The 13,936-nt window shown below is 35.3% G+C and overlaps 1 protein-coding gene and 1 pseudogene across 7 annotated transcripts in view; one reads left to right on the top strand and one right to left on the bottom strand.

The window, feature by feature from the left end:
• PDS5B (PDS5 cohesin associated factor B) overlaps window positions 1-13,936 on the bottom strand; it is a 199,128-nt gene that overhangs the window by 126,835 nt on the left and 58,357 nt on the right. For all 7 annotated transcript variants that reach the window (XM_045978167.1, XM_045978169.1, XM_045978172.1 and 4 more), the window contains exon 2: window positions 798-924. In XM_045978167.1, coding sequence (XP_045834123.1) covers window positions 798-905 — 108 coding nt within the window. In that variant the 5' untranslated portion in view covers window positions 906-924. The remainder of the gene's footprint in view (window positions 1-797; window positions 925-13,936) is intronic.
• LOC123956038 lies at window positions 6,036-7,329 on the top strand (annotated as a pseudogene).

Below are 13,936 nucleotides of genomic sequence, written 5' to 3'. Positions count from 1 at the left end.
TACTTTGCTTTAAAGAGGCTCCAGGGTCTTCAATGATTAATTAATGCAGGTTTTCCAATCTTGAAATAGAGACAAATAATAATGTATCAAGCAAAATTAATGTCTAGGTAGATATAATTTAGAAGGGAAAAAATGCTCAAAAATAAAGAACACCTCAACTAACTGATAAATCAGCTTAGCATTCTGTTTAGCCACTCTGCTCCTTTAAGCATTTTACAATCACAGGGACCAACCATCACTGCCCTGAAGAAAAGGTAAAATATTGTTCAAATACATATAAAGAGATTGAGCCAGAGACCACTTCATCTATGGAAGGTCACCATCAATCTCGATTCACTGCTGCATGTCAGAAGCAGAGACAGAAGCTGAAAGTAAAGCTCTTTAACCTACTCCAAAGTAACTTAAAAGTAAGTAAAATCAAGTCTGAATGCTCAGTACAAAGCCTTAAAACTTCCCTTCTCAGATTAAAATGATTGCTGTTTTAAGATAAATGAGATACAGGTCAAAGAACTTTTATACAAACAACAATGAATGTAAGAGACTACAGATTTATTCTTTATAACCAAGTACAGGTGGCCCTAGAAAAGCTTCACCTTTCCAGCTGCTCTCCTATTAACAGTAGCCAAGGAAACCCTACAGTTCTTTACCTATTTCTACTCTCCTCAATCCTTTCCCTGCCATTTTTAGCTTTCATTTGCTTTTTTAAGGTGCCCTAACAAAATATAGCCCTATGTGATTTCCATAGGTAACCCCCCACCCTAAACAGATACCCCAAAACAGAGCATAATTTTACTCACCTTTAACCTTCTCACCATCTCCTCTTTAGATATTTTATCTGAGATTTCCTTGACACCAGGAGGATAAGTAATTTTCCCATCATTGGTTCTTGTCTTTGAATGAGCCATGATTGAAATATTTTTACCCCTAAAACAAGAAAACAATTAGAAGCAAACAAAAAAATTAGCATAAACCAAATTAATAATAAACATGAAAAGTAACCTGTCCTCCTAACCAAATAATTTATAACTTTCCTAATTTATAGTACCTCACTTATCTAATTAATGAAAAACATTTTATTAAGCACTTCCCCAATTTTTTTCAATTATATTTTCACTTCCATTTCTACTAATTGTAAGTTGGGTGATTTGCACTCACCATCCAACTACAAAAACTATAAATAATAGGGGGAAAAAGCCATCCAAAACAAGCTTATTTTTTTAAAGCACCACAAATTACTTGTCCCAAAATAAAGAGAATATAGGAATCCAAAGAGGTAAAAGGGGTACTGGAGCATTATATCCATTGACACCCTGAGGGCATTTGTCAACCCTGACAAATCTAGAATTCAGTTTGGGTCATCTTATGAGGCAAGGGGGACAGAGGTAAATCGTAATCTGTCAAGAAAGAACATCAGAGACCCTCCTGACATCAATGCACAATACTACCCCAACTCCAGAAAGATAACACCCACAAAGATAAGCCAGAAATCAATATGTGCCCGTGCCCCCATCAATAGCCACTGGGAAGAGCAGAGCAAGCTGCCTTGGCACTAACCAGAGCAACGAAATAACAGATGCAGCTAACTGATTTTGACATAGGCCTGCACATTTGCTATGGTTCACACTACCTAAGTTGTCCAGAGAACCTCAACACATGAACGCAGTGACCCCTGACTGACAGTACTACCAAGAACCAAATGTAAGTAAAATCCTACACCTCAAAGAATCCCCACCATGAGGTTTCTAAGACAATGAGCATTATCGAGTCAAAAATAATCAAGCACCTAAGGAAACATGACACTATGTGCAAGAATCAGCAGAAATACCAGGCACCAAGACAGAACACACAAAGACTTCATATATTACAATTCTCAAACAAATTACAAACTACTGTATTTATTGTTTTAAAGAAATAAAAGTCTAAAATAACTCAAGGAATAAATAATTATAGAGAGCAAACCAGAACAGAAAGTCGAACTTCTAAAAATAAAAATGCAAAAACTAAAATTAAAAACTCAATGGACAAGTTTATTAGCAGATTAGAAAAAGCTATTAAAATTAGTAAACTGGAAGAGAAATCAAAAGAATATAAAGAACAAGAAAGGACAGAAAAGTTTAACTTACGATTCATGGGAATACCAAAAGATAAATGAAAGTAGAGGCCCTATCTGAGTAGACCAGCATAAAATATCAATCCATAAATTCAAGAAACCAAACAAAATTAAACTCAAAATATTAAGAATTGTAGAAAACAAACAAAACCTTAAAGCAATCATATTACTTTAAAAGGAACAGTATTTAAATTTGTATGTCAGCACAATATAAGCCAGAAGACAACAAAATGTCATCCTCAATGTGGGAAAAGAATATAATTGCAAAGATAAAGTTTACATCCAAGGAAAATAATTTTCAAGAATAGGATGAAAATACAGACAAATTAGCCAAACAAAAATTGGAAGCTATAAGTAAATGTAGCACTTACAACACTTACAACATTGCTTAGCACATACTATGTACTTTACACTATACATATTTGATATATATAATCAGGTTAAAAAACAAGATTTTAAAATTTCAATATAAAGAGTTTACAAAAAACATTTTAAAACATATGGATATGAGATGCTAAGAGTAAAAGGAGGAAATAATATACCATGCAAACACTAAACACCAATTATAAAATGGACAAAAGACATGAACAGACATTTGAAGAGGGAATTCAAATGGCAAATAAGCATATGAAAAAAAAATGTTTGACACCATTAATCACTGGAAAATGCAAATTAAAACCATAATGAGATACCATTATATACTATTAGAATGGCTAAAATAGAAAATAGCAATAACATCAAATATAGCAAGCAAAATGTGAAGAAACTGAATCTAGACACTGCTAGTAGAAATGTAAAATAGTACAACCAATAGCTGAAAATTATCTGGCAGTTTCTCATAAAACTGAACATGCACTTACCAAACAAACCAGCAACTGCACTCTTGGGAATTTTTCCCAAGAAATGAAAGCCATTGTTTATGCAAATCTGTACAGGAATATTTGTAAAAGCCTTATTCATACACCCCAAAACCGGAAGCAATCCAAAGCCCTTCAATTAATGAATGGTTAAACAAACTCTGATAGATCCATACAATGAAATACTACACAGCAATAATAACTCACTTACTGAAACATGCAATAACTTACTGTCCTTATGCTTACTGGAAGAGCCAATCTCAAAAGGATACAGGCTACATGGTTTCATTAATTTAATATTCTCAAAATGACAAAACTACAGACATGGAGAACAGATTAGTGGCTGCTGGGGTACACAGATGAGACTAAGAGCATTATGGAATTCCTTTATAATTCTGTATCTTGACTGCTACAGTAATGACATGAATCTATATATGGGACCAAACTATACAGAACTACACAGAGACAAAAAAAGAGAGGGAAAAATATTATGCAAAAACTTAAGAAAACTGAATAAAATCAGTTATCTAATTAACAATATTATACCAGTGTCAATTTCCTTATTTGATATTGTACACTTCAGTTACATAATATGTCACCACTGGCAGAAGATGAGGAAGGGTTACAGAATTCTGTGTACTATTTCTTAACTTTACACCTATAGCAAAATAAAAAGGTTTAAAAGCAAACCAATCAACTGTATTCATATGGATAGCAAATAAAAAGTTAAAAATTCAATTTATATAGAAAGCATAAACTATCTACAAGTTAATCTAACAAAAGATGTACTTTTACAGAGAAAAATCATTGACAGAAATTAAAGAAAACCTAAATAAATGAAGAGATATTATAGACTGGATTGGAAGTTTCAAATATCATAAAGACAGCAAATCTTCCCAGTGTTTATGCAGTCAATACAATCCCAATCAAGCCCAAGTTTTGATTTTGAAAGAAACATGGCAAAGTTTTTAAAAATTTATATGTAAATGCAAAAGGCCAAAAATAGCAAGCTATTTGAAGAAAAACACTATAAATGAATTTGTTCTCAAATATTAAAACCCACTATAAAGCTAAAGTACTCTATTTAGATGACATAGTACTTACTGGTGCACGGGGGGAAAAAAGGATCAATGGAAAATATTAGCCTAGAAACAGACCCTTCATGTTTTATACATGAAATTTAATATATGAAAACAGCAGCAGGGCATATCAGTAAGAAAAAATCAGAGAGAACAAAACAAAAAGTTCCAAATATTTCCTAATATTTCAAAAGTATTAAGTCTTCCAATCCATGAACACTGGATTATCTTTCCATTTATATGTCTTATTTCTTTCACCAACATATTAGTTTTCAGTATACAACTTTGACTTCCTTGGTAAAGTTTACTGTAAAGTAACTTTTTCTTTTTGAAACTATTGTGAAGGAATTCTTTTGTTAATCTCCTTTTCAGATAGTTCACTGGTAGTATCTCAAAACGTTACTGATTTTTGCATGCTGACTTTGTATCCTGCAACTTAACAGAATTTATTAGTTCTAAAAGTTTTTTTTGTAGGGTCTTTAAGAGTTTTCTACATATAAGATCATGTCATCTGTGAACAGGTAAGTTTACTTCTTTTCCAATTTGGATTCCTTTTATTTCTTGCCTTTAATGCCTAAATGCTGGGTAGGACTTCCAGTACCATGCTGAATAGAAGTGGCAAGAGTGGGCATCCTTGTCTTGTTCTTGACTTTAACAGAAAACTTCCTATTTTCACCACTAAGAAATGCAAATCAAGAACAAGTTATCACTTCACTCCTGCTGGATGGCCATTATCAAAAAAACAAAAGCTAACAAGTGTTGACAAAGAGGTGAAGAACAAAGAATTCTTGTACACTGTTGGTGCAAATGTAAAATGATACACCCACTATGGAAAGCAGTATGAAGTCTCCTCAAAAAATTAAATATAGAACTACCAGAAAATCCAGCAACCCTGATCCTGGATATATATACCCCCCAAAAAAGGAAATCAGTAAGTCCAAGAAGTATATGCACGCCCATCTTCACTGCAGTATTACTCGCAAAAGCCAAAATATAGAAAGAACCCAAATGCTCATCAATAGATGAATGGATGAAGAAAAAGAGGTTTATACATATAACAGAACATTATTCAAGCGAAAAACGAAGAAAATCCTACCATTTGCAACAACATGGATGGAACTGAAAGGCATGCTGAGTGAAATAAATCAATCACATAAGGGCAAATACTGCATGATCCCATTTATAGGAGATAACTAAAATAGTCAAACTTACAAGATACAGAAAACAGAATAGTGGTTGCCAGGAGATGAGAGGAGAAAATGGGGAGTTGTTATTCAATGGATGTAAAGTTAGAGTTTTACAATATGATTACATTCTGAGATGTTCTATACAACATAGCATCTATAGTTAATACAGTGATGTACACTTAAGAATTTATTAAGAGGGTCGATATCACATTGTGTGTTCTTACAAAGACAAAAAAGCAAAAACACAAGGAAATTTCTGGAAGTGACTGTGTTTACAGCAAGTGACAGCTTTGTGGTAATGATATCATAGGTGTTGCATACAATATGTATGCAGTTTTTTTCTCTGTATCAGTTACAGTTCAATAAACCCATTTTTTTAAACTTTTATTTATTTCACAGAGAGAGAGAGAGAGAGAGCATGTGGGAGGGGCAGAGGGAGAGGGAGAAGCAGGCTCCCCGCCAAGCAGGGAGCCCGATGTGGGGCTCCATCCTATGACCCTGGGATCATGACCTGAGCCAAAGGCAGAAGCTTAACCAACTGAGCCACCCAGACACCCCAATACTCAGGAAATTTGCCTAAAAATCACTGAATTGTATATCTGAAATAGGCAAAATGTATTAATTTTATTCTATGTAAATCATAGCTCAATAAAGTTTTTAAAAGTTTAAATTTTTTCAAGTTCTGAGACACTTTAATACTCCCCCTCCAAAAAATGACATCATACCTATATCTCACAGCTTACACAAAAGGAATTCCAGGTAGATTCATGACCTAAATATAAAAGCAAAATATAAGCTGGAGATGGCAGCAGGACTGGTACGGATGGTTTCCACCCACGACAGCCCCTCTAAATTCACCTATCTTGGTGTCACAGCACTTGGAATAACGTTACATAAGGAAAGATATTTTGCTTCTGCCATTGTGATCTGTAATAGAGCCAGACTGGTTTCCTATCTCCCAGGATTTTGCTCTTTAGTTAAAAGGGTTGTCAATCCCAAAGCACTTTCAACTGCAGGATCTTCAGGTTCTGATGACTCTCACGTGGCCCGTGCACCTCCAGATATATGCTCTCAAACAGTATGACCTGATGCAGCTCTGGGATCATTTGGACCTCAGAATCAGAGATTCCAGCTTCCTGGGAACATAGGTTCTGATTGTCATCTCAATGGCAGCACATCACAGAAGAAAAGCTAGGTTCGCAAAACTTTACCTGATGTTCTAGCAGAATCTTTATCAAGTGAGACACGAGTTTGTGATGGCACAGTATGTGAATGAATTTCACAGTAATAATGCACCTGCTGAACAAGAAATCAGCAGTGCAGACACTTACTTGGAAAACGCCAAGGTAGAGTGTGCAATCCAGACATGTCCAGAATTGCTGCAAAGAGATTTTGAGTCACTGTTTCTAGAAGGAGCTACCAACAAACTAATAATTCTGACTATAACACAGAAAACTAAGAATGATAACACTGTTCGGAGTGAAGAGGCAGAAAATGAAAGAGAAATGCTTTTAGAAAAGTTCATTAATGGTGCTAAGAAATTTTGCTATGCTCTTCGAGCTAAAGGGTATTGGACTGACTTAACTGACCCATCGTCTGGTTTGGTATATTTTGGAACAAAGACAAACAGCATTCTTTTTGAGACAGATGAACACTATTGACATTTAGGATTCTCTGTGGATGATCTTGGCTGCTGTAAAGTGATTCATCATAGGCTCTGGGGTACCCATGTGGTTGTAGGAAGTATCTTCACTAATGCAACACTAGACAGCCATTTTATGAAGAAATTAGGTGGAAACTAACAGTAATGTCAATTTATTGGCTATACTATTTGTATGTACCATTTGGGTTGATCTATAAACACTGCGAAAAGCTTCAGTTTCTAAAATTTACTTATTTCTAGGTATTTATTTAGACATTTATGGGTTTACAGCACTGGCAAGTGACATGTGATTTTTACATCTCAAATATTTATTCATACTATCACTGAATACATGTTGATCACATCCACATTGTATAGAATGTGATAATTAACATGTAACCAGGACATGATCTCATACTGTTGTATCTTCCCTTTACTGGAAAAAAGCTCAGTTTTATTTCTCTCTAAAAATAAAACACACATTTTGGGGGGGAAGCAAAATATAAAAACTTTCAGATTATGGGAGAACAATTACATGACCTCAGGTTAGGAAAAGCAAGAACCAAGTCATAGCTATGTTCCTTCAGCCAAAGAAGATATTTAGCAAAGGTCCAGAACAAATCATTTCAGGACAAGGTAAATAAATGTGATAGGATTCCCAGTTTTCCACAGAACCTGGAAGTCAAGAAAGTCTCTGCCTTGCCTTGACAGAAGTAAAAGTTGATGCTGACCATTCCTAACAAGAGATAGACACCTATGACCACAGACTGAAACTAAAAAATGTAGACATGGTGCCTCTGTAGAATAAACTCATCCACATAGTCAAAAAATTTGTCACAGTGAAAAATTTGTCAAGTCCTTGTTACTTGCATGACTCTTTAGCAGTGACTACAAGGCAAAATGAATAAGACGGATCTCAAAAATCTATTCCAAAAAATCCCCCTAAATAATTAAATCACAGTAAATTCTAAAATTATCCTAACAGAAATAACAAGCTTAGGAAATACAAGATTGAAAGAAAGCCCACTTCTCTAAGTGAATGGAAATGAAGCTGGTAATAATATACAGAACAAAAAAAGGACCGAGAAAAACAGTTCAAATGTGTTACTAATCTAGAGAAGAAAGTTCAGAATTTTTACTTAGGATCTAGAAGTGTGACTGAAGGAAAAGGTGGAAGGAAGTAAAGGGAGCTAAGAAGGAACAGATAAGAGCTAACAAAGGGGCAGGTCTACACAGTATGCACCTCAGTTTTATAAATAACAGTATTAGAAGCACATCTGAAATACCTCTGTGGTTATATATAAGCTGTTTCTTCAGAATAAGGCATATTTACTGGCTCTTATCTACCAAGCAAACTCTACGTACCTTAAAGTCTCAAGTCTGTAAGTCTATGTTTAAGCTTTCCCTGACATCTCCAAACAAAGCAAGGCTCCACCCCCATAGCTAAAAAACTGAATATATCATAATTAACATTTATCATATTTAGTGAACTTAGTCTATGTCTATTTCTCTTACTAAGCTATCAGCTCTGTAAGCCAAGGACTGTATATCATTTTTATGCTAGTATCTATTACAGAGCCACACACAGAGTAGGTACACTGGAAATCCTTCCTGAGTGAATGACCAGAACTATTCTAAGAAATGGTGGCTGTGACAGGGAATACAACCCAGAGAGAGGCAAAATCAAATACAGTAAAACCAGTTAGGAAACCACTACAAAATTCCAGGAAAGGAGGAGGAGCTGACTATAGGCAGTCATAGGAAAACAAGAAAATAGATTCAAAGACTTATGAATGATTTTTAAAAAGAAGTAGAAAAAAAATAATAGAGAAGTAGAAGATGATTACAAGACTCAAAGCCTTTGTTCCTTGAAAGTCAATTACTTAAATATTTACTGAGAATTTACTTGGGCAATATACCATGCTAGACACTAGAAATGTAATAACAAGCAAAATATATAAAATATCTGCCCTCATCATAATGGAGATAGGGAAAAACCAGAGAGAGATCAAGTCTCAGGGAAAAACTTTAGTCTAGAAGGCAACTAAAAATGTAGATCTGAAGTTTTAGAGAACATCAAGGGCAGAAAATATATTAGGACCATGTACAGCTCATGTTTTATGAATTTACAAGATCAATTAAGAAAACGTATAGGATTAGCTAAGACATCAAGACTGAACCTTGAGGAAGTATGTACTGATATGGGGAGGGGACAGAAGAAAAAGAGAATAGAGTCAGAAAAGGTAAAAAAGCAAAAAATAATTTTTTAAGCCTAGAAAAAGAAGTTGGAAGATGAAGGGGTGGCATACAGTGCTTATTATTTCAGAAATACATATGGCTAAAACATATAAAATGACCTCACCAAATACTGCCTTGGGCTTGACAAAGTGATCTTTAAAAAAGAAGTTTCCAGAGAATAATAGGAATAAACACCAAACTGCAGCAAAAGAGAAAAAAAGATCTAAAGAAGAAAGAGGGAGAGGGACCAATGCTGAGGAAGAAGGGAAGGATACAGGAAATAAACAGGATCTTCAATTGTTAGCAGAAATAAAAAATAAGAGATAGTGATATAGAGCTGCTCCTCTTAGGTTTAACAGACTGTCAAAGAAGTTATCTGACACCTTATTTCATCTCTGTGGGATTACAATTATGTACACTGAAAATGAGAAAATAGTAACTGTACTTAAAAAATAATTTATATAAAATGACCAGTGTCAGAACACATTTTATATACTATATACACTACAGAACTAGGAAAGGACTAATTCCTTTCTCCACTTAAAATGTACACACTTTTTTTTTTTTTTTTTTATTTGACAGACAGAGATCACACGCAGGCAGAGAGGCAGACAGAGAGAGAGGAGGAAGCAGGCTCCCTGCGGAGCAGAGAACCCGATGCAAGGCTCGATCCCAGGATCCTGGGATCATGACCTGAGCTGAAGGCAGGGCTTTAACGCACTGAGCCACCCAGGTGCCCCGTACACACTTTTTTTCAAGATCTTATTATTTGAGAGAGAGAATGAGCATAAGAGGGGGGAGGGCACAAGGGAGGAGCGACTCCCTGCTAAGCAGGGAGCCGTGGAAGGACTCATCCCAGGACCCTAAGATCACAACCTTAGCAAAAGGCAGTCACTTAACCAACTGAGCCACCAAGCACCCAAAATGTACACACTTTTAATTTCACCAATTTATAGCAAAACCATGATGATCCAGAATTTCCCTCCTTTCAAAGGGTAATGTGAAACAAATACTTTCAGAAAACAGTTTTTACTTTTATTATATGCAACATTTGTTATATTCACATTTTATGTCCAGTATGAAGAATAAGTAAAACACAAGAAAATATTCTACTACTAAACAGCTTGTACACTCTTGGAATAATTCAAATAAAATGATCATTAATTAAAGGAAACGTATCAGTATTTTTAAAAATCATACTGACAGTTCTAGGAACAACAACAAAAAAGTCAATGGTATCATCATTCTTTATTCTGATATTATCAGATGTAAATAAATGTTATGAAATAAGACTGAAGCAAAAATATCTAAAATTCCTTTCAGTGAATGCAAAAGAACAGTAAGGGTAAGAGTAATAGGACTAATCATTTTTAACTGACCTGAAAAGGGATAAAGATAGGCATCTGCCATTTTCACGATGAATGTGCTTAAAAATCTAGTATGTGTCAAGTTCAGGGTCACAAATCAAATCAAACCACTACTCAAATCCCTACATGGCCATGTTTATTAAGAATAATTTTCCTCCTGGGACTTTACACAGGTAAAGGTGGAATTAGAAAGAAAATAAGATTTGTAAAGAGTCTGGTAACTGCAGAAGGCAGTCTCCCCACAATCGGTACCTCTTACAACCAGTAGATGGTGCCCTCCATAAAGACAACTTTTCCAGTCCATAGTCCTTACAGAGTATAAGAAGTTAGGCTTATTCTTAGGTCAGGGACAATTAAAAAAGCTATTGTATTTTCTAAGAGAATAAAAGACAAATAAATTATGTCAATTTTCCCTAAGTATATAACCTTAAGGCCACGTTTACATATTTTCCAACTATTCAAACAAAAAGCTGCATTTTTCCATATACAATGTTACCACTAAGCCACCATGCAACTTGAATTTAATCTTTTTTAAAATTCAAATTAAGTCTACTTAATAATTATCCCTATGAGTTCTGGTAAAATAAAGTAACTTTAAATGGTTTAGGAAGTCCTTTCAGAAAGTAAACTCCTTCCATTCATATATTTGGCAATGTTTATTTACAAAAGGTTCAATGTATTTCTTGCCTACATTCCTTTTAAGGACCATCAATCTTACAGAAGGGAATAAAATTAAACTGGTTCAAACAGAAAAAAGAGCCCCAGTCCCCAAAACATCTCAAGTAGTACCAGTATCTAACAGTATAGAAGGTATAGTTAAATCTCTTTAAGATAGTATTTTTATATTAATAATGATAGTATCTCTCATTTACTGAATGACTGGTATTTCTCTAGTCAGTCATCAGTTCAATGTCCTATTCAGTGGGAGAATAAAATTACGTACTCTTCTATGCACATCAAACCTCATCAACACATTCTTACACAACCCCCCCCCCCCAAAAAAAAACTTGCCTCCATTTCACTAAGAAAATAGAAGCTCTAACAAACAGGAACTTCCCTCAGTCTCCCATCACTAATCGACTGGCTCACCTACTGCATTTATACCCATTCTCTCATTCCTTCCTGTTATTAGAAAGTATGTTAACCTTATATCAAAAACTAATCCCTTCACAGGTACACAAAACCCCATCCTCTATAGGTTTATCAAAAACTGACTTCATTAGTTGTCTCCTCTTTCCTCTGCATAAGCATCCTCAGTGTCTACTAGATGCCTTTTCTCAACACGCAATACATTCTGTTCTTGAGTGGAAGGAATATTATAGCTACCTGCTTAGACTACAAATACCCCTCCAGCTACTACCATCTTCTCTCTCAAATTACCTTCACAGCCAAGCTGTGCAAAAAGTGTATTTTCTACCTTCACATCTTCAGTTCCCAACTACGTTTCATACTAACAATTTTATTTCCAACACCCACCATCACCAGCAATAATGCTTTTGCTGTAATCATTGCAGCAGACTTCAAAAACAGCAACAGATGATTCCCTTCTCTGCATCTACATCCCTGCAATGTGACTCTGTTGCTCCTCCAATCAAGAAGAGTGTTCTTCCAGTCCTTGAATCTGAAATGATCTTATGACTTGATCCAATGGGATCTTTGGCAAGCTTAGCATTTCTGCCTTTGAGGTTACTGACTTGCTCCAGGAACTCAACTAAAGTGCACAAGCCCAGAAGTTATCCCACTGGAAAATGAGAGGTCCCAGTTATTCTAGCCATGAGCATCAGGAAGAAGCCAGCCCCAGCCAAACTAGCAGGTGATCACAGACGTATACCTGCAGATGCATGAGGAAGCCTAGGTGAGAAATCACTAAGGCTGACTCAAATGAGAAGAACTGCCCAGCTACCGCCCAGCTAAGCCAAACTCAACTGCCAACCTGCAGAATCAGGAGCCAAATAAATGGTGGTTGTTTTAAGCTGTTAAGTTTTAGGGTGACTGATTATGCAATGAAAGCTAACTGAAAGTCATCAATGACTTGTCAAATCAAATGAACACTTTTCTAATCCTTACTTAATTTCTCAGCAGTATGAAATAGTTGACCAAACATTCCTTCTTGAATCATGCTTTTCCTTTGGTTTCTACTCCATTTTACCTCTTCCTTATTTTCCTCCTACCTTACTGATCACTCTTGTCTTTGTTGTTTCATTTTCTACACAGACTCTAAATATTAGTAATTCATCAGAACTCAATTCCAACCCCTTTACTGATGTTTTCTAAAGGAGGCTCCATGCCTAGCATGGAGTCCAAAGCAGGGCTTGAACTCACACCCTGACATCAAGACCTGAGATGAGATGAAGAGTCGAATGCTTAACCTACTAAGCCACCCAGGCACCCCTATTCACTTTTTAACTTATATAAATAATATAACTTACATATATTTTAACTTATATTTTTTGCCCTAAGCTTTTTAAAACCTACTCTAAAGACTTCAAAATAAAACATACCCTACACTAACTGATCTCTTATGAACGCTGGTCCACATATACAACTAGTTAACATTTCCACTTGGCTTATTCACAAAGGCATGTTGAACTTAAAAGTCCCTAAACAAACTATCTCCCAACTTCTCCCCACTCCAAAATAACCTTCCTTCTTCTGTATTCTCTCTGTATATGGTGCCTTAGAGTACCCAACTTGTTCCTCCCAGAAAATTGGGAGAGTGGCCCTTTCAACATTTAAAATCAACCAAGTCCTGTAAATGCTACCTGCTAAATGTAAATGAAATACACCTTCATTTGGCCATCATTTCACCACAACTGAATCTAAGCCACCTCCAATTCATTCTTCAAACAGCAGCTAGGATGATCATGGTACATTAATGATCTAATGTACCAAGATACACTAATCTCTTCATATCACTGCCTTACTTAAAATTCTTAAATAGGTTCCCAATGCCCTTTGAATAAGTTCTAAATAGACTAATCTGACCACTTTAATCACTATACTCCTGTCACACCTCTATTTCTTAAAGGGACCAAGCCAAGATCCTTCTTTCTCAGTGTGTACTACTCTTTCTGCTTCAAAAATTTTTTCCTCCTGTTGTTCCTTCTCTGATTTTTCAAGTCTCATATGTCAATCCTGTACGCTTTCCTGAGTCTGCCCAAACTGAATTAAATCTCTATTACATGCTTTCAACATCACCCCTGTACTTTACCTTCAAAGAATTTATAATAATTATAGGTGTTTATCCTCTAATGTCTGTAACCCCTTCTGAACTTTTATGAATATATGGGAACAAGAATCCAATTGTGTTCACTGTATACCTAAATGCATAATACAATGATGGGGAAAAAAGCAAGAGTTCAACAAATATTTTTAATTATAAGATGAACTACCTAATAATGCCCATTTTATAAATGAGGAAACTGAGGATCAAAGAGATTAACTATGCTGAAGTTA

Source organism: Meles meles, chromosome 14, assembly GCF_922984935.1.
Source record: "Meles meles chromosome 14, mMelMel3.1 paternal haplotype, whole genome shotgun sequence".
Lineage (NCBI taxonomy): Eukaryota > Metazoa > Chordata > Mammalia > Carnivora > Mustelidae > Meles > Meles meles.
The sequence above is the reverse complement of the archived record's forward strand: the minus strand, read 5'-3'. Positions and strand labels throughout refer to the sequence as shown.